At 37.6% G+C, this 22,183-nt stretch overlaps 1 protein-coding gene across 1 annotated transcript in view; it reads right to left on the minus strand.

The window, feature by feature from the left end:
- HCN1 (hyperpolarization activated cyclic nucleotide gated potassium channel 1) overlaps window positions 1–19,946 on the minus strand; it is a gene marked incomplete at both ends in the record, with an annotated part of 317,617 nt that extends 297,671 nt beyond the window's left edge. Inside the window, one exon of the mRNA XM_084234155.1 lies at window positions 19,546–19,946. Within this exon, the coding sequence (XP_084090281.1) occupies window positions 19,546–19,946 (401 nt within the window). The remainder of the gene's footprint in view (window positions 1–19,545) is intronic.
- Between the last annotated feature and the right edge of the window lie 2,237 nt (window positions 19,947–22,183).

Here is a 22,183-nt window from a genome sequence, read left to right on the forward strand (position 1 = left end):
TTTTTACAAAAAAAAAAAAAAAAAAAAGGCAAAGCTATAGGTTTTTTGTGATAATTTACCAAAAAGGTCTAAAAGGGAAAAAAATCTTATAAATTTTAGCTGATGATTAAATCACATAGAATTAATGCATCTTTTTTCCTCTGGTGCTCTATTATTTCATACAATTTCCCTACTAATATTCTTTCCTCCATTAAAGTCACATCTTCATGTGCCTGTCGTTTTTACTAGCCTAAAAACCTCTAAAAAGATTGACTTGGTTTCATTTTACTTTTGTATATAAAGCACCTAATAGTTCCTGAAAACATACTCAATACTCAGTAAATATTTATTGAATGAGTGAATTCATATGTATAATTCCATTTTTTGATAAACCATTATTTATTTTACTTACATATTAATCATTGATAGATTAACAAAAAGAAAGTAAAAAGGGAACTTAATATTGACTAAACATTACCTATGTGTCAGGTACATTTGAAATATCTTAGAACATTCTTAAGAAGTCATACTATTTTCTCAAATTTTACAAGTCCATTTAAAAGAGGTTGAGGGCCTTGCTGGTGTACAGGCGTTGAGCGCATGGCTGTGAACTGTCAGCAGCCTCTGCAGTGCCGGTTCGATCCCCGCCTGCCGTGCAGACGCCCACATGGTAAGGCAGACCTCTCCTGTCTCGCGTGCTGCTCCCCTCAGCAGTGTATTTCATCAGTCTGCCTGTTCTGTTCCCTGCTCTGTCTCTGGTGAATCCTCTCACCCTCCTGCACATCTGGCCTGTACCCCAATTCTTGTATAAATAAATCTTTAAAAGAGGTTGAACATCTCTTCAAAGTTAAAAGACTTAAGTTTCTGAATGTTTTGATATTATATCTGGATAATTTTCCCAGCATAAGGATGCATTACATTGCTTTGCCTCAGCATCATTAGGGTTTTGATGCAAATACAAACCAGATGTTCATAAAACAGACACATAAATAGCAATACTATACTTTTCTTTCATTATAGCCTCATCTTTCTTTTTGAAAATTAAAACCTCTTCCTTTTTCCCCCACTTATTCTTTATTGTAAAATAAAACAGATAGAGAAAATAGTGATTTATCACAAGTCAAACAGCCTTCAAATAATCACCAGGAAAAGTCTTCCCTCACCCATGAAGACTGTCCATGTACATAGGCCCCTCCCTCTGAAATAACAGCTCCGTGGACTTTTACAGCAGTTGCTTCCTTGAGTTTCTTTACAGTTTAAAGACAGTTAGACATCCCTTGATTGGTCTGCCCCCAAAATTTTACTTTCAATTGTGTCTGAATCTGCAAAATCCTCTCCACCCACTCTTCCCCTTACTATTCATCTGTGTTCTTTCTGATGACTTTCTTCTATCTGGTATGTCCAGGAAATGCAGGTCCTTCAAGATAAGAGCTTAAGTGGCAGGACATCGGGTCTCCAACACTGGATTTTGCTGAAAACATGAAAGTTGCAAGTTCAACACATTCCTCCACACTTGGACCTAGAGGCCTGATTAGACTTAAACCCTCTCCCATTGGTAAACTACAGGCGGTGTGTGCATTTTCATCAAGTCAATACACATTTGGTTGTATCCTTTCATGTGTTTTGTGTCCACTGATGATAAACATCTAGATGCATTAATTGAATGATATGGTAAAAACCATCATATGGTAAAAACCATCATACTTTTCTAATTATTTCAGATGAGAAAAGAAAATAGAGCAACTGCTTCATTTGTTTTAATTTACTTATGTTTCGAGTTCTGAGTAGGTCCCTATGGGTTTCACTGAGCAATCATTTTTTTTGTATAATTATGAACTAAAATATCTGGTAGTTTTGACTCACTGAAATTCTTATCTTTTTGAAGTCTACCCTTGCCTTCTTCAAGTTGGGTGCTGATTCATTTTTGACATTGCCCAGGCAATCTTTGATAACTTCCTTTCTCTCTGGTATGTTCATGGCCCTTAACATAAATTTCCTGTCCCAGAATTAGGATCAGCCATTTCTCCTCTTCAAATTACTTCAGACCTCTTGCTATTGGACTGTGTAAATCCTATTCCAGTTTCGGTTGCTCTTCCAGCAAATATTTGTTAGGGAAGTCTGCCTGTTCTTAAGTCTATCAGATTACTTTCCTTCCACTGACTACCTTTGTTCTATATGGAAGTTAAAAAAACGTAGGTCTTGCAGTTGCCACATGTTTGTCCCAATCTATTTATCTTTAGGTTCATGGAGATAGTGTTGCTGTGAAAGTACATGGTGTTTTGGTTTGCTATCTATTTGCTGTCTCTGTGCAAAAACTAATCTACCACTACCTTCTCAGACTCAAGTTCCTTTCCTTTTGAAAATTATGTCAATTTCAATTTTCTTGTATCACAAATTATGATATCATTTTCATTTACTTTACACAAAGACCAATTTAGTGGTACTTACTCAGGAAATGTTTTTACTGGAAATGTTTTAAATTTGGTAAGTATAATAAAAGGACTTAGCTACCATAGATTTAAAATTAAAAAATCTCTTTCAAAATATTGACTCAGTATTTTATTAATTATACCTAGAGAGACAGTACTAATTTCCCATGCCAACACAATAGGGTTTTAAATGAAAAGTGCACCATTATGCCAACTAGCAAATTTTGGCAAAAGAAAGAAAAAAAAAAAAAAGCTACAGACCAGAAAGTGATGTCATTCTTCCTTACTGTCACTGCCTAGAGGGATATATTCTCAACCTTATTTTGATAAAGAACACTGATTCCAAAGGCAATGACACTTAAACAGTTTTTATGGGGCTATAAAAGAACATAGCTACTATATTCCCATTCTTAAAATGCTTAAAAACAAGCATTATAGTAAATAAAACAAATGCAAGCTTGTGTGTGTGTATATATATATATATACACATTGCTTTAAATGGTTTCAAATCTTATTTATAATTATCAAGTTTCTGTGTATTAGATATCCACATTACATTCAAATATTCAGATTTTTTGCAGGGAATATGGAGGGAAGACCATCTGGTTGTTGGAAATTATCATAAAAATCAAGACCAAGCATAATGTTGCTAAAATTTCTTGATTCATTCATACAGGCACACTTCAGGATACTGTAGGCTAACTTCCAGACAACCACAATAAAGCAGATACTGCAACAAAGTGAGTCACAAGAACTTTTTGGTTTCTGAGTGCATATAAAGTTATGTTTACACTATACTGTAGTCTCTTAAGTGTTAAAAAAGCATTCTATCTACAAATAACAATGCATCTCAATTTAAAAAATATTGCTACAAAATGTCCATTATGTGAGTCTTCCACTAGTTGTAATATTTTTATTGATAGAGGGTCTTACCTCAATGTTGACAGTTGCTGACTCATCAAAATGGTAGCCGCTGAAGGTTTGTGGCTATGGCAATTGTTAAAGCAAGGCAATGGATTTGCCACATCAATTGACTATTTCATGAAAGATTTCTGTGTAGCATAGGATGCTATTTGATAACATTTCACCACAGCAGAAATTCTTTCAAAATTGGAGTCAATCTTCTCAAATCCTGCCACTACTTAACCAATCAACATCAAATCCTTTGCTGTCATTTCAACAATGTTCACAGCATATTCACTCAAGAAACTACCCTCTTTCCTCATTCATAAGAAGCAATTTTTCATCCAAAAAAGTATTATCATGAGATTACAGCAAATCAGTCACATCTTCAGGCCCCACTTCTAATTCTGGCTCTCTTGCTATTTTCACCACATCTGCAGTTACTTCTTCCACTGAAGTCTAAAATCCTTAAAAATAATCTATGAAGGTTGTAATCAACTTCTACACTCCCATCAATGTTGATATATTGACCTCCTCTCATGAATCATGAATGATCTCCATGGCATCTAGAATGGTGAATACTTCTCAATAGTGGGCTTATAATATTCAGTAAGCCATGTTGTAAAAAAGAGTGATGTCATTCAGACTTTATTGTTCCATTTATAGAGGGCAGGCAGAGTAGATTTACTATAAGTTTTAAGAGCCCTAGAATTTTTAGAGTGGAAAATGAGCAATGACATCAACTTAAAGTCACCAGTTACATTAGGTCCTAACCAGAAAGTCAGTTTGTCTTTTGAAGTTTTTATTCCAGGCATTGACTCTTCCTCTCCAGCTATGAAGGTTCTAAATAGCATCTTCTGCCAAAAGAAGGCTGTTTTGTCTACATTGAAAGTCAGGTGTTTACTGTAGCTACCTTCAATTATCTTAGTTCTATCTTCTGGATACATTTCTGCAGCTTCCACATCAGCACTTGCTGCTTCACCTTGCACTTTTATGCTGTGAAGACATAGCTTCTTTCCTTAACCCTCATAAATCAAGCTTCACTAGCTTCGAACTTTTCTTCTGCAGCTTCCTTATCACGATCCACCTTCATAGAATTCAAGAGAGTTTGGTCCATGCTCTGACTTAGACTTTGGCTTAAGAGAATGTTGTGGTTGATTTTATCTTCTATCTAGACCACTAGAACTTTCTCCATCTCATCAATAAGACTACTTGTTTTCTTATCATTCATGTGCTACTTAAAGTAGCACATTTAATTTCATCAAAAGTTTTTCCTTTGTATTCATAACTTGACTGTTTGGTGCAAAAGTCTAGCTTTCAAACCTCTTTTGGCTTTCAACATGGTTTCCTCACTATACTTAATCATTTCTACCTTTTGATTTAACCTGAGAGCTATAAGGTTCTTCCTATCACTTGATCACTTAGAGATCCTGGTGGGATATTAACTGGCCTAATTTCATCTTTCAAATGAGAACAGGATGTCCAAAACAGTGAGAGAGATGGGGGAAATAGACAATCAGTAGAGAAGTCACAATACACACACAAAGTTTGCCGTCCTATGTGATTGTGGCTCATGTTGCCCCAAAACTATTATAATAGCAACATCAGATCACTGATCACAGATCACCATAATACATACAATAAAACAGTTTTAATATTGTGAGAATTACCAAAATGCGAAGAAACACGAAGTGAGCATATGCTATTTTAAAAATGTTTCCTGCTTTTTGTTTTATTTTGCTTGACACAGGGTTATTACACAGCTTCAATTTGCCAAAAAAAAAGGGGGGGCAATTATCTATAACACATTAAAAAAAAAGTGAAATGCAATAAAATAAGGTCCATCTATACTTACTATGTACCTACTTAGTATCTTACATTCATCTAATCCTGAAAATAGAGTAGCAAAACAATAAAAACCCTTACCTTAAGTGCCTTAAGTGGAGGCTAAGTTATAGATGAGGGGAGAGAATCAAATTAAACAAAACATTTAGTAAAATAAATTGTGATAAATTCTATGAATAAAAAGTACAACAGAGATATGGAGAATAACCAAAAACCAGGGATTTAGTCGGTGCTGAAATTTTACTCATGTCAAGAATATTATACTATGCAGATATGAGGGAGAAAGAAAGGTGTTCTCAGACAAACAGAAATTGAAGGAGTTTACAAACACTAGACCTCCCCTGTAGAAATGCTAAATGGAGATTTCATATGTAATTTAAAGAGAAGAACATCCACAAGAAAAATAATAAGAAAATCGACAGAACCAGAAAATGAAATGGCAGTAGCAGATCCTCATGTACCAATAATCATCCTAAATGTAAATGGACTGAACTCACCAATCAAAAGGCACAATATGGCTAGTTGGATTAGAAAGCAAAGTCCAACTTTCTGCTGTTTCCAGGAAATGTACTTGAACTTCAAAGATAAATATACACTCAAAGCAAAGGGTTGGAAAACAATCCCACAAGTAACTGGGATCCAAAGAAAGGCAGAGACAGCCATACTTACATCAGATGAAATATATTCCCAGTTTAAAAATGTAACAAGAGAAACTATATAATGATGAGTAAGGGGACAGTATAACAGGAAGATATAATGCTCATCAATGTATATTTACCAAAGAAAGGAATATCAATATACATTAGGCAATTAGTATCAACTCCCAAAACAGACATGGTAAAAAAGACATTTGAGGGAGGGGAGGTCAACACTTCACTCTCACCAATAGACATATCAACTAGAGAGAAATTAAATAAGGACACAATAGCCTTAAATAATTAGACTACATGAGCCTTACAGACATTTATAAGGCAATGCATCACCAAAAAAAACATAATACACATTCTTCACAAGTACACAATGGACATTCTTCAAAACTGACCACATTTGAGTCACAAAATAAGTTTTAATAATTTCATGAAGACAGAAATCTTGTCAAGTATCTTGTCTGATTACAATGGTTTAAAACTAGAAAATAAACACAAAAAGAAAGCAGGAGGAAAACCCTAATATGTGGAGACTGAACAACATACTGGGTTAATGAGAAAATCAAAGAAGAAATTAAAAAATACCTCAATACCAATAAAAATGAAGACACAGCCTACCAGAACCTATGGGACACAGTAAAAGCAGAACTATGTATTATAAAAACACAGGTCCCCAACAACAACAACAAAAAAAAAAGACAAAGCTCAAATAATCTTATATCTCACCTTAAAGAACTAGAAAAAAAGTAAACAAACAAAACTCAAGGACAAAAGGAAGGAAATAATAAAAATAAGAGCAGAAATAAATGAAATAGAAATAGAAATAAAATCTAAAAGCTTAATGAAAGCAAAAACTAGTTCTTTGGAAAAAAACAAACAAACAAATCAGACACATGTCTAGCTAAGTTCACAAAGAAAAAACAGGTGAAAACTCAAAATGAATAGAATCCAAAATGAAAGAGAAGTTAGATCAAACATCTCAGAAATTCAGAGAATGGTAAGATATTATGATGAACATTTTTATGCTAGTAAACTCAATAAGGTAGAAAAGATGAACAAATTCCTGGAAATATACACCATCCGAAACTGAACCAGGAATAGAAAACCTGCACATAACAATTATAAGCAAGGAAATTGAAACTGTTTTCAGAAGTCTCCCAAATAACAAATATCCAGGATCAGGCAGTTTCACTAGTGTGTTCTGCAAAACAGTCATATATGAACTAATATCCTTCTCACTCTTCCAAGCCACTGAAAAAGAGGGAACACTGCCAAACGCATTTTATGCAATACCTTTATAACAAAACCAAAGATACCACATACACACCAAAAAGAAACCTACAAACTTTCCTGATGAACACAGATGCTAAAACACTCAAAAAAAAAAAAAAAACTTAGCAAATGGAATTCAACAATGCATTGAAAGTATAATACATCATGACAAAATAGGACAGAATTATGAAAATACCAGAGATCATCCTTCTATTTACAAAATTTAATACAATTGCACATCCAACCCCATCACTAACAATTAATCCTAGCCCATATTTTTTTCTGTAATTTGCTAGCCTATATATTTTGAATAATTTTTTATATCCTATCAAACTGATCTTTACAATGTTTGCAAAAATTGAGTCTTTAAAGGCATATGTTGGAAAGCTCTCCTTCATAGACTATTAATTCACTAAGATTTTTCTAGAAACTATGAGTTCAGTTATTTTTACCATCTATAAATATAAACTTATTTGGATTAATTGTGTTGCAAGCTGTGAGAATGAATTTTACTCACCTGTTATAGCTAATACTATTTATTTTATAACATCTTTTTTATATTGATCTGATATTTTTTCAAATTTTGTATTTGGGAATATAGTTTACATTTTTGGTTTTTATAGTCACTCATTTTTTTTCTATCGTATACCCTCAATCACAGTAGTTAATATAAAAGAAAGTTTCTGGAAGGATAGGGGAAGGTAGGGGATAGGGCAAGGACAATGGAGGTTTGGTAGAGGGTGAGTGAAGCATGTACATAAGAAGTGAAAATATAATTCCAAAGTTATATAGACATGTAAATTAATGACATTTTTAATAAAAGAAAAAGCTTCTGATACATTTTTAATACACTTATGTTATAATTTACTGGACTTTGAAGTTAATTCTAGCATTTACCAGTGCTTCAACCATCTCTTTAAAGCAGGTAAACATCTTCCACACAAAAATAAGTTTGTCTCTTCTGGTTGCAAATATATTCCTAACTATAATTTTCTGCCTTAGTGCACTGACTAAACCATCCATAACAAATCCCTGTGTAATCCTTGCTGACCGGGTCTATAGTCTCAAAACTAAACTGCTTGTCTGACAACTACTTGTCTCTCTCTCAAGGTAATTCACTGGGATTTTCCCAGCTAGAGCTCTCTTTCTTAAATGACTTCTCCAAGTAAGCCTCTGTCTCCCTATATCTTCTACATATCATTTTTAGTATCAAATTATGAGTAAAAATATTAGATAGTTCAGGAAAAAGGAAATTGTCATACAAAAACAAATGCACTCAAAGAGAACCACAGACCTCTTGAAAAATCACAGGACAAACTTTGTGACTATATGCTCATTTCCAGGGCAGAGTCCAAGATTTCGTCCTCCCTTGCTCTCTTTTTTTGATTATATTTATTTTTACCTGTGTAACGTTCACTTACAATACTGTATATGATTTATAAGCATAGGCTCATGCCCTTCATCCGTATGCTGTTACCATACCAGACCCACCACCAAGACTCTCACAGTTCTCCACCAAAACCCACTGTGTTCCCTATTGTCTTCTCTCCCTCTTCCTTCCTGTCTCCCTCTGCCTTCCTCTCTGATAACCTCACTTCTCCAGTCAGATTTCTAAGGATTGTTATGGTTCCAAGTTTTAGTTTGATTCTTAAAGGATTCTATGAGACTGGAAAGGCCAAGAACCACATTGAGATAATCAGGTAACTTTGAATGATGATTATAATGAATAAGAATTTGGACATTATTTATGTAGCTCAATATATACCACCATACTGAGTAGTTCTAGCATATATTTCTATTTTATATAATAAAAATCTAAATCCCAGAAAAAAATATTTTCTCTAGTCTAAATTCACTTAAAAGACTAACCAAGACAAATGACTAATTTATTGGTAAAACCAAAGAAGCTTTTTAAAATAATGAATGACCCTGCTACAGAAAAAAAAAAAAATATATATATATATTATACTCATTCTTTCTATTAGTGCTAAGTACTAATTATTTAACTTTCAATATTCATTTTCTCAGCCTTCACTCACATCTCTAAAACAAACAAAATTGTGTAATTTTTAATAAGGTATATTCTAATTTTTTTAAATAACAAGCTTAACACATTCTGTAAGGGTGATAAGTGACAGCGGCTCGAAAGTAATATATTTTTTTTTACTTATTCTTTCAAATGTGTGATCTTACCTAAATTTATTTCTAAGTAACCATTTTTCATAGGCTATTAAATTTGACAATAAAAAAGAAAATGACAGAATTTAGCAAGTTATGAATCACTTTATTTGCTCATATGAAACATTTAACTGGTTTGAAATAAGATCTCAAATGGTCTAACTATGCCATTTTCTGATGAAAACGAAGATTAACGGAAGTACATGCAATGAATGCCAGTAGAATTTTCCCTAAAAGCTATTCCTAAATGTGCAGTAATGTAGTATTCTATATCAACTAAAAAGATAATATTGATTGTATCTGGAAAAAAATTTAGGAGTACATATGTATTTAGAATTCTTCAATGCTAATCACCTCTTAAGTGAAACTCTTTAACATAGTGCATATAAGAACTGCCCCTGAACATCAGGATTTCTGCTGCCCAGGCTTCCAAAAAGCCTTGAAGAAGCTTCTAATATACATTATATATATATATATATATATATATATATATATCAATAAGTATATTCACAAATATATACATCATTTACAAGGCCCTCCCTTCAATGACACACTTGTTTAAGAAATTCTGATGTTCAGGGGCAGTGTGTACATGCATATTTTCTTTTTTCAGTATACAATCCTTAATTCTGTTTCAATTTTACTCTCATAATAGGTAACTCTTATATAGTATTAAATGTTGAGCATAATTTTAAGCACTATATATCTAGACACTATATCAACATATGTAATATAAATATATCTTCCTGACAACATGGCTCCCAAGTCTAAAACTATAAGTCACCTTAAAATATGCACAGTCTCTTTTTTTTTAAGTAAAATAATATGAAAGAGATATATGAAGAACATGTAAGCTCTTCTCCATTCCTTTTAATCAACAGTAAGGTCTAATTCAAACATTGTAACTGTTTTTTTGACATTTGATTTTTTTTTTTAAAAAATGACATTAATTTTAAACTGTTAATTTCTAATAATGGCAGATGAGGATTCACCTTTCTTTCACCATCAAACCCTTATTTACCTTTCTCTGGCCCTTACAGAATAAAATTAGATAATAAGCTTCACTAAATTGATCATTCTTACATTATTGGGACCAGGTGTTATCCAGTGCTGAATCAGGCTATGCATTCCCATTTCAATATCTTTAGAGCAGGGCCTCCCTGGTGGCACAGCAGTTGAGCGCTGGGTTGCGAAGCTGCCCTCCTCAGTGCCGGTTCGATCCCCAGCTGTTCCCCGGCCACCGGAGGAGGGTCCTGCATGGCGTGCAGACCTCTCCTGCCACCAGACCTCCCCTGCCGCCCAGACCTCTCCTGCCTGCTCCCCTCAGCAGTGTACTTCACTCCTTCTGCCTGCTCTGCTCCCTGCTCTGGCTCTGGTGAATTCTCTCACCCTCCCGCGCTTCTGACTGTACCCAGTGCATGTATAAATAAATAAAAAAAAGAAAAAAAAAAGAAAAGAAACCTTTTAAAAAATGCCTTTAGAGCATCATGGAGTTTAAAAAAAAAAAAACCCTCTTATTTGCTTGTATTAAATATATCCTATGAGGATTATACAAAAGCCATATACTCTTATTTCGAGTGATCTACAGAACATCTTAGTAGCACTACTTTTCAAATGCACCATGAGGCATTCCTCCAGAGCCATCTATAGCCTGCCCTTGTCTAAACTGGTTTCTTTTAATCACAGCTAATTGGGAGTACTATGGGACTTGCTTTCAAAGTTATTTGTGTTACATCCAATAAACTGTCTTCCTTATCTTCATTTGTTGTTAATTTCTTGTTTTGCTGGAGCACATCATCCAGTAATATTCTAAGAAAGGATACACAGGTGGCTAGTATTAGCGTTCTCGAACTCTTCAAGTCATGACACAATGTAAAATTCTTTTAGAAATCACTTTCCCTCAAAATTTTATAAATGTTATTACCCTATCATTTAGCTCACAGTGCTTTTCCCATTTTGTCATATGGACTTTCTTGTAGTAGGTTTTATTTTCTCTTTAATTTAATGCTGTACTAAAAGCTCCTGTGTGATACTACATGGTGGAGACTTCTTCCACATTGCTGAGCACTCACTCTTCAGGTTTCACAGAACAGACATTTCACTCTTTACTATTTGGAAATTTTTGTTTAAAATGTCTCTGTTGAATCCATATGTCCATTTTCACACTTCGTTCTCATTCTGGAATTCCTTTTATAGATTTTGACCTTCTGGATTATCTTTTATTTTAGTTATATTTTCTATTCTCTCATTTTTGCCCTAATTCCAAGAAGTTTCCTAGACTTTATCTGTCAACTCATTACATCCAAGTGTTCCTTTTTATTCTGTGGATTCTTTGTATTGCTTTTTGTTCTGATTGAATAGGCAAAATACCTTCCTGAAGATATTATTTATAGAGTATATTTAAAATAATACTGTAATTTCCCCTACCCAAATGCTTTCACTCTGAATTATTTTTTTGCTCCTTGATGTATTCTTTTTCCTTAACAATGGAGATTTTTTCTCAAAAGTGTTGTTACCTTTGGCTTTCAGATCATATCAGATAATGAAATACCAAATATAATTGCAGTATCTATATACATATGTGAGGATTTTTGCAAGGTCATTAGGTACTAAACAGGAATTTTTATTGTAAGACTTTGAAATGTCTCCAACTAGAGTTATTTTTCTCCAGTTTCCTGTCTTGGGCGACTTGACCCTAAGCATTCTAACATCAGGGTTAAGAGTTCTATATTCATTAGGAGACCTTGATTTAATCCTCCTGCTGTCAGCCTGGCTTTCCTGAAAATTATTTCTTAACTGGTATTTTCACATCTTGAATTCTTCTGAGGTTTCAATGGATGAAGTACTGTGGAATTAGAATAATTCCTCTGTTAGGTTTTTATTTTTCAAAATGTTTCTGAGATATTTTATTCTCTACTCCTCTTTCTTCTATTTCACTATGTGTTTATGTTTGTTTTATTTCTTCTTCATATTATTTTGAGGAAGGAAGAACAAATGATTAGGTTTAATCCACCATGTTTCCCTGAAAGTTTGGAGGATTATTTATACCCAAGTTTTGTTTCTTTTTAAGTAACAGGGTTAAAGTGAAAGACTTAAGATTCAGAAGAGTTGCATTCCTGACTCAGTTCTTACCATCTATCTCTGTCATTGTATTCATGCTCCTTAACCTTGCTGTAGTTTCACTCAGGTATCTGTATAGTGGTCAGGCAAACACATTGGTTTGGACACATATTTGCAGGCGGCAGTGGAGAGGAGATGGCAGAATCTGTTATAGGGAAGGAAAGAGCCTTCACTAACTTTAACTATGCTTATTAATTCTAAGATTTAAATGTTTGCATAGCCTGGATTTAAGGTTTGCTTAAAGTTTGTTATGTTGACCCAGCAATTTCACCTCTAAGAGAAATGAAAATATATCACTGCAACAAATATATATGTATATAAAAAACTGTACGAGAATGTTCATATCAACAGTATCCATAATACTCAAAAGGTAGAAACAATCAGATGCCCACCATTTATTGAATGAATAAATGAAAGTTGCTTTACCCATACAACAGAGGAGTTTTCAGCAAAAAACATTCTGACACAAGTTCATTCAAGGGATGAAACTTGAAAACATTAGGCTAAGTGAAAGAAATCAATAAAAAGACTACATACATGTCATATGATCCTATTGATATGAAATGCTCAGTTTTAGAGAGAAAGAGACACAAAATAGATTAGCAGTTGCTTGAAGCTGTAGGGACAAGAGGGAAAAGACAGAAATCAGTGCTAATGTGCACAGAATTCATTCTTGGGGTGAAAAAATTCTCTAAAATTGATTGTGGTAATGGTTGCAAAACTCTGCAATCATACTAAAATGCAATGAGTCATGTACTTTGAGTGAATTGTATGGTATGTGAATTAAAAAAAAAAAAGCTGCTCAGTAATAAAGTATCTTAAAAAGCCCGGCAGGAAAAATCTTATTATGTGCATTTCTAGAGCATGAGGAAAATAACACACAGTAATAATTATGAGGTTGTGGAGCATATGTATGTTTTAAAAATTATAAATTTAGATGAAACAAGAGGCACAGATAGATAGGAAATAAAATGGAGGCAGGTGGTGTTGGGGTGACAGCAATGATTAGACTGAGAACAAAATGACCAAGTGGAATTACCTATGCTACAAATGATGGAAAGTGAAAAGAGAATTTCAGACAGTGGGGTTAAATGTCTCCTGAAAATGTCCATGGCAGAAGAGAACACAACTTGTTGGAGCTGAATATGTACCTGGTGGTTAGAAAACAGAGAAAAAGTGGTGTGTGTTGACGTTGAAAGACGGAGTGAAATTATGCAAGGTCTTACAGTTCATGGTAGGTTTCTTAAATGAACTGTGAAAGGAGTGAGAGGTCTCCAAGGGTTTTTAACAGCATGATAACACTAATAGATTGGCTTTTTAAAGATAACTCTCATCACTCTTTGACGAATGGAATGGAGGACAGTTTTGACTTTCTGTCCTAAAACTGCCTGTGCATATCTAACAGGAACATCAACATTAGTGAACCCACCTCACTCATCATTTCAAGAAATGATTCAACTGGTGGCAAAAGTAACTGGTAAAATCATTATGTATGGAATTTCTACAACATTCATAGTCAGTACTCTATTCCCCAAATTTCCCAGAATACAAAGAATAATGCACAAAGATGTTTATTGCAGCATTATTTATAATAATAAAATGCTATAAACAAACCTGAAAGTACAAAATCTGTAAGTAGTTCCTAATTCTGTGTGTATGTAATTAGATTTTAAGTCTTTGAAGCTTAAAACAAATGTTTTGAAAATAAGAGGACGTCTATAAGTAAAATTCTCAAGTTGTATCCAAGGCATGAGTAATTTTGCTTTGTTGCTTTAACTAAGTTGCCAGTTACTTGGTCAAACATTTGAAGAATATGATAAGGAAATTAATAAATTTGAAAAGTGTTATGAAATCAACTAGGGTGAAATGTGTCAGATGAAAGGTGAGCTCAAAAGCACATAATTGTATATAAAAATGTCTTGGTTTCTGTCAGATATGCAACACACACACATTCATAGAATTAACAGAGCCATGAACATGAAATTTTGCAAAAACACGGAGAATTCCAGAAGTACTAAAGATCATCACCATTTCCCCTCATTTTTTTTTCTGCCAAAATAACAATAAGTTGTATATCAAGCTGCCCTCACACAGAAAAGTATTTTTAGAAGAAAAGTAGCATAAGTGAAAATTGTCTTTCTTACTTATTACATGCAATATTTTTTCTCCATTACCTCCATCTCTACTCCTCAAATATATGGTGTCACCTTATTCATAGTTGTTACTTCTTTACACAAAATGATGAAATGAAAATTTGTCCTGAAAATAATTCACTTCTTACACAACTATATTTCTATCATAAGTTGTAACATACTTATAAGAAACCAAGAAATTCTGTTAGAATCTTCATCCAAAGCCGAATTTTTGTCTCTAAGCAATAAAGTGAATTATCTGCTAGACACAAGAATTACACTGGGAACGGCAAAAATGCTCACAAGAAAATCACATTGGATATTTATTTTGCTTGCCTCACATTCTGAGAACCTCTAGGTTTAGAATGAAATAATGCAGAATTACAAATACTAATTAAGTTGCTTTTGGGCGTTGATACTGTTTTAGTTTCTGTTTTTTTAAACAAGCACATATAGTGTAATTGGATTTTGTAAAAAGAGCTTATGATGAAAATAATGAGCAATATATCATTTCAAAGCATTTAACTTTCTTTCATTATTACATGCAGTTTCATAGCTACAACTCCATACCATTGAATATAAATTGTTAAAAGAACATCTGCCTAATGACTCAATTTATACCAAGTTCCCAAAAGTAGATTTAAAGGGAAGTTGTTTAGAAAAAAATCAAAAACAACTTAAAATATTTTATTAGTAAAATAATGAAGTGTTGAACAAAACTTAAAGTTTTAAAACTTATATTCATACTAGAAAAAGGTAAATGTATAAAGTCACACCTTCAAATCTTTCAAATAATTTCCCTTTCATTCAACCTAATGAAAGGTTAGAGCTTGAGCAATATAAAAAAACTTAATTGAATTTAAGATATAAAAAGGTTCACCTAACAGGAAAAAAACAGTTAATTTTGGCTGCGTTCATATGGAAGGCAAATAAAAGGAGCATTGCTGAGAGAGTATAGAGTGCATTCAGCACAAAGATAACATAACACTAGGCTAATTAGTCCCTTAAACCCCAGAAGGTTGAATTGTTTTCCTGTGAGAAGCTCCTGGAAACAAATGCTCTCTCTGACTAACTGTGTAATATGGATGAAGACGCCCTTCTCTAATGAACACATCAGTGACCTCTGACATGAGTACAGTTGTGGATGCAGCTCAAGGCAGCGATGGAAGGCCAGAAATGACTATCTCCAGGAAGTGACTCCTGTCTCTAGAGTCCTCATGTACTTACAACACAATAAGCTTTTCACACAGTTATTCACACTAATTGATGAAAAGCAGTGGAAGAAATAACAAGTCGAGATATAAAATCTCCTCCTTTACCAGAGGCAAGTTGTTGGCTGGTGATACATATGGAATAGAAGCATTATTTTTATTTTTAAAAGAGCCCTTATGTAAGCGTGATCCAACAAAATTATATCAGAAATGGCAAATAGTCTGGTGATAAAATCATTCACGATAAAGTGCTCACATAATAAAACCATCCACAAAAGTACTCTAGATATTATCTCCATTTGAATGATCACATCATAACTATCGATTGACTGAAAGCACACTGCTTAGTGGGTGTTCCTTTTTTTATTAACTGAATGAAAAGTAAAATTTTAGCTAATAAATATAAACTCTCAGTAATCTCAGAAAAAAAATCACATTTAACCTCCAAGTTAAATATTTGTGTATATGTGTGTTTGTGTGTGTGTTGTTCATATGAAATGCAGTAAGACTGAGGTCATGTCCTCACTACACAAAGAAGAGTTTAATTTTTTTTTTTTTTTTTAGGTAGCTATCCATACTTTCCCTGTCCTGGGTGATTCTTATACTCTGGTATAAACAAAAACAAAACATTTCTTTTCCTAAGTTCTCTGGCTCCCACCCAGTTATTTCTAACAGTATTGATAGTATTTGACTCTTCTTCAGTCCCTAAAGGTTTCTAACATCATCCTCTCCTGAGAAAGAAGGGAAATACAGTGCCTCTGCCCTACTTACACCAGAGGTAGGAGAAAAGTGCCTGCCAGACACAGCAATAGCACTCTTGGGCTCTGGCGGGGAAAGAAGCACCTAGTTAGCTCTCAGGGAATCTCAGAGGGAGCAGAGCCTTGCCACTTGAGGGAAGCTGAAAGGAACCCGCCTTAGACATCATCCTAAGAAAGGACACTAGATCATTAGCCACAGTGCTAAAGTCAGGACATGCCCTACAGGAGCGGGATCTTGCCACACTCAGCAGCATGTGGGTAACCAAGAACAGGAGACTGAGTCAATGACCCTGGCCATGCAAAGATGTATGAAAGAGTCAAAGGAAAAATCCTCTAGGTATCTTCACTTCCAAAATCCCCCCTGGGGTGGGGGGAGAGCCCCCCCCATGGATATGTATTCTTAATTGTTACATTCTCACTTGCTAAATGGTTACTAAACGTAAATTTGCCATTGTAAGAAGCATAGCAAAGAACCTGCCTTAAAGTGTCTTCTTCAGCAAAGGGCCTGAAGTGAATAGATCATGACCATAACATTTCTATTATTTTAGAGATTACGCACACATTGTTTTCCTTTTGGAAAAAAACACCGCAGGAATTTTATCTTATTTTTATGGTTTTTCATTATGTTATCCTGATGTAGGTTCTGAGAAACCTTATGTTGGTATTAAGATGAAGTGAAAATACTAATACAATAGTAATAAGAGCTAAATATCTTTCATATGCAAGTATGTCTATGATTACTTCTTTAGTCTGTTTTAGAAAACCAGTGTATACTGTAATTATGAACTTGGAAAATCGATTTCTCAGACATTGTCTTATTAAAAAACTAAATAACAGTAATTGTTTAATTTATGTCTGTTATTTTCTTTTTCCAGTTATGGAAAAGAAAATCAAATATTCCAAAGTACTCTAAACTGGAGTTTGCTTGAGAATATTATCTCAGGTTTTAATTATCTCTATTTTTTTGAAATGCATGATAAAACTGAACCATCTCTGATTTCAGTTTCTTCCTTTGTTCAGAAACTTTTTGTTTGTTTGCTTTATTAAAGAGATTTTGTCTCAGATGACAGACGGAGGAAAATGTGGAGACTCTTTAATGTCATGCATTTTATTCTTCCAAAAGATTTTAGCACACTATTTCAACTCCTGAAAGGTGGCCATAGGTTTCGTTTTATTTTGTGTTGTTTTGGTCCTGTCATTTCATCCAGTAAGTGGTGAAAGTTTAATTGTATGACATCTGCCACCATTTTGAAAAGTGTAGTCTCTTTTCACATTCTTCAAGAAATTAAAGTAACATACGTAGTTATTTAATTGAGTGTGAAATTAAATATTTTAGCAATTTATCCACATGTAATTACTGAACAAAATAACTTCTAAATAGACTATGCTTACCTCGTTGAGACTGAAAGATGTTTCCATGTTAAGTTTTTTGTGAAAAAATTGTGATATGGGTTGCAACATATTTCCAGTGGGAATTAGGGGAGAGTATTTTACATTGAATTTCAATCTTTAAAATTCTAAAAAAAAGTACTATAACCTTATATACTTTAGAACAAGGATAATGAATACTTTAGTACTAATCCTCCTAAAGGAGAAAACAGGTTTGATTATTTAACAGTCTTTCACTATAATCACTCTTAAGCAAACTCCTAAGGGTGTATGGACTGACTATAAATGCCATTAAGTTTTAGAAGTTATGTGTTTTTGAAAATAAGAATCTTAAAATTATACACTTTCTGAAATCCATTCACTGTTCGCATAAATAACAGAGGCTGGAGATTTCTGACACAATATATCAGCCAAGGTGCAGACACTACAAAGCTTTGTGTGACTACAGTATGGATTTTCCACATTGAATGTTATTCAGAACAGTGGACAGCTCCCAGTAGGCCTTAAGGAGTCTATGGCAAAGCCCTTAGTTTCTAAACATAACCAAATTAATGCTGTTTTTTTATTGCTATATGTTTGCTTTAACAGCTTATTGGAACTGATTCGTCTGCACATACTCCTTGAGTTGAATCCTTCTCCTTTTTGAACGAGCTCAGTATATAAATAAATAATAAATACCTACCTAAAGGCTACCCGAGTTACTAGTGTTCTTTCAAAGGGAAAACCCAACCTTATTCAGAAGCAACAGAACGTGGCTGCAGGGAGGGCGCACGCTAATAAGAGGATCCACTTCACGACCTTCATTTGACAATTTCGAAACATGCTTATAACCGAATGAATACTGGGCGACAAATAAGAAGATTAGGAAACATCTTAATGTTAATTCTCCTAAGCAGTTTCCCTGACAGCTGACAGCTCCCCTGCCCTTGTTCCCGAGCTGGGAAATAAGAAACAGATTTCTGAAATAGACTTGTAGTCAAGGTCAAGAAAGGGTGCCGTTCTGTTTCAAGAAGGGGGGTCTGGAAACGCCCCCTGTCTCCGTTTCGGGAACTTGAGGCTTCCTGCCTCGCTCCTACCCAATCTGGCAGCGCCGGCTCCACAGAAACCTCAAGTCAGGGACTCTCCAAGCGCAAATCACCCATCCCCAGCCTGCCAGCCACGACTCCCAAGAACCACGTTGAGGATACCCTGCGCCTCCAAGCAGATGAAAAACCCATTAACACCCCCCAGGGGGGGCGAGAGCGGCTGGAACAGCGAGGACCCGTGACTCACAGTCTCGGGGCGCCCACCCTCTCCGCCACCCCAGGCGCGCCTTCCCCTTTTGGGGAGGGACCCGCTTCGAAGTGGGGGTTCGGGGAAGTGGGGGTGGGGGGCTGCGCGAGGAAGAGTGTCACCCCCAGGACGACTTTCTGGCCGGTTCCTCACACGCTCACCTCCGAAGTAAAAAAAGTTTCCCTGCTCCAACTTAGCACCCTCGCATTTCGGGGGGGTCCCCGTGGCCTTCTTCCCCGCTCGGTCCCCAAACTTGACGAGGGCTCCCCGGCAACAGGAGCTCGTCCTCCACCCGCTCCTCGAGGGAAACTAGTTGGAGAGTCCAGCAGCCCTCGGCCCGGGGCGCCCCCTCCCCAGAGCGCGCTGGAGGGCGCGCCCCACAGGAGGGTGGGGCGGCGAAGGGCGCTCACCTGAAATCGCTGTAAGGGTGGATAATCCAGAAGCCTGCAGTTTTAACCCTTTCCTGCTCCTTCTCCACCGCCTTCTGGCTCCCGAACATGCGGAGGGAGAATTTGTTGACGCCGGGCTGCAGCATGGAGGTGAACTGCCGCTGCATGAAGCCGTACTGGCGCCGGGGCCCCTCGGCGTCCTCGAGGCCCCCGGCCGGCTCCTCGCCCGCGCCGCCGCCGTCCACCTTGAAGCACACGGAGTTGCCGTGCTCCTTGGCGCCCGCGCCGCCGCCCGGAGGGGTGCCCAGGCGCTTGTCCCCCGCGGCCGGCCCCGCGCCCGTCGCGGGCGCCTTGGCGGGGAAGACGCTGTTGCCATCGTCGCGGCCGTGGGGCGCGGAGTTGGGCTTGGCGCCCCCCTCCATGCCCGCAGGACGCGGCCGGCGACGGCGCGGGGGCTCCGAGCTGCGGGGGCCGCGGCCCGAGCCGGCTGCCCGCGAGTCGCGCTGCCCGTCGCGGCGGCGGCGGGGCGGCGGCGGCTGCTGCTTCCCGCCCGCGCCGCTCCTCGCTGCGCGCCTCGCTCCCGCCGCCGCCGCTGCCCTCAGTGGCTGCGCTCCGGGCGCCGGCGCGGCTGGGCTGGGGCTGAGGCGGCCCGAGCCAGACGAGGCGAGGCTCAGCCCTCGCGCGCCAGCGCCAGCGCCAGCGCCGCCCCGCGGCTGCCCCCTGCTGGCCGGAGAGCGGCGGCGCGCCCGCCCGCCCTGCTCTCGCTCGCTCGCTCGCTCGCGCTCACTCGGGCCCAGCGTGACATTGAAGTCGGGAGCCCCGGAGACGTTTGTGTGGACGTGCGCACGAGGAGGGAGAGGCAGAGAGACAGAGACTGAGCTGGCGGATATATGTTACTCCCAAGGAAACATATACTAGGGGCTCCCTCGAGGCGCAAGGGGTTAAGCACCGCGCTGTGGAGAGATACGCAGCCTCTGCAGCACGAGTCCGATACCCCAGCCGGCCAGGGAGCGACCCACACGGCGAGGCAGACCTCTCCTGTCGGGCCCGCTGCTCCCCTCAGCAGTGTGTTTCAGTCACTCTGCCTGTTCTGTTTCCCACTCTGTCTCTGGGGAATACTCTCACCCCCTGCATCGCTGGCCTGTACCCCAGCTCATGTATGCTTAAATAAATAAATCTTTTAAAAAATAAAAAGAAAGAAACACATTCTAAAACTCACGGAGGCATTGTCACATTGTCTGAGCGCCTGTTTGAATGATGTTACTGATGGGCAGAGAGAGAGCCTGTGTCTCTGCGTGCATAAAAATCACGTGTAAAATTAGAGCTACGCAAGGAAGTGAGGTTTAACAATGGATAATAAATTTCAAGAGTAGAAGAGAAGGGGTGGGCTGTGCTGGAAGGAGAGAGCAGACGCTGAAATCTACTAAGTCTGGGTAACCCTGGGTGATAAGCTGCCTGGGGCTTTTCATACACAGCTCTGCACCTAGGGACAGGCAACTGACCTCCTTACACTTATCCGTGCTTAATCTCTCTGAGCTCCTTAAGCAGGACATAAGATTTCTTTCTCACAGGGCCACTCACATCAGGTCTGTGACCAGGTCTTCCAACTGCTAATACTAAATGGTGGGGTGGAGTTGGGGAGGGGGAACATGGTGTGGAGCCATGGCCAAAGCCGACCTATCTTTACAGATGTTATTTAATCAACACAACATTAAAGGCATGTGTGTCGGTCAGTGTTCACCTCCATCTCGCCAGGAAGCCAAGATGTCTTGGAAACTAGGCAGAATGTAATCACCATTTCAGATGGGAGAAAGTATTCTCAAGTGAAACTTACAATGTGCTGTGGATGCTGAGGAAAGCATTCTGAGATTCCTTATTCCCTCAGTGTCTCTCAAATCCACCGGATTAGCTAAAGGAAGCAAGATGTGCTGCCAAACTCACTCATCACTCAGCAGGGCAGCCCAGGAGTTTGAAGAGCTCAAGGCTCCCAAATGTCCCAAAACAGCTGTTCCAGATTCGAGCATTGCCTTCCTGCCCACAGCCTCTTCAAAGGAAATCTTGCCCTGCCAAGCATCCCCCATCTCATGAGTTCTTGTCAGCCACAGCCACATGTGCGGGGAAGAGGAGTGGACCCATGGGGAGGGAATCCATGACAAGTTGACAACCAGTGGCCTAGTGTGAAAAATGAGCCAGGCCAATCAAGGTGCTTTCTTGAGAAACTGAATAGTGATGAGGCCAGTTAACAATGGGAGAGGCAGGATAAAGATCAAGGAAGTCAATGGGATGCAGTTAACAGCCTGAGAAAGGAATCAGAGAATAATGAAAATAACCTGAGAGGCAGAAACAGGAAGCCATTCGGCCTAACTGTGTTTGACTCTCTAAGACTTCCCCTTACCAAGCTACTCACCTAAGCCTGTGCTAACTCTCCTTTTTCAGTGAACTCCATCCTGACTCAGACACCATCTGTTTTCAACTAATCAAAAAGCGGAACCTAAGAAATAAGTATAGGGGCCAAATTCCAATGGTTAGAAATGGGGAAAATATGAAAAAAGTGGTGTGAGCTTCTCAAAGTAGGGACTTTGGAAATCTAAGGGGTCAGATGAGGATAACAGGTGCCAAGGGCAAAAGGAAGCCAAAAGGACAAAACCCTTGCCTAAAG

The sequence above is a fragment of the Talpa europaea genome (genome assembly GCF_964194135.1).
Source record: "Talpa europaea genome assembly, chromosome: 5".
In the NCBI taxonomy this organism is placed as follows: Eukaryota; Metazoa; Chordata; class Mammalia; order Eulipotyphla; family Talpidae; genus Talpa; species Talpa europaea.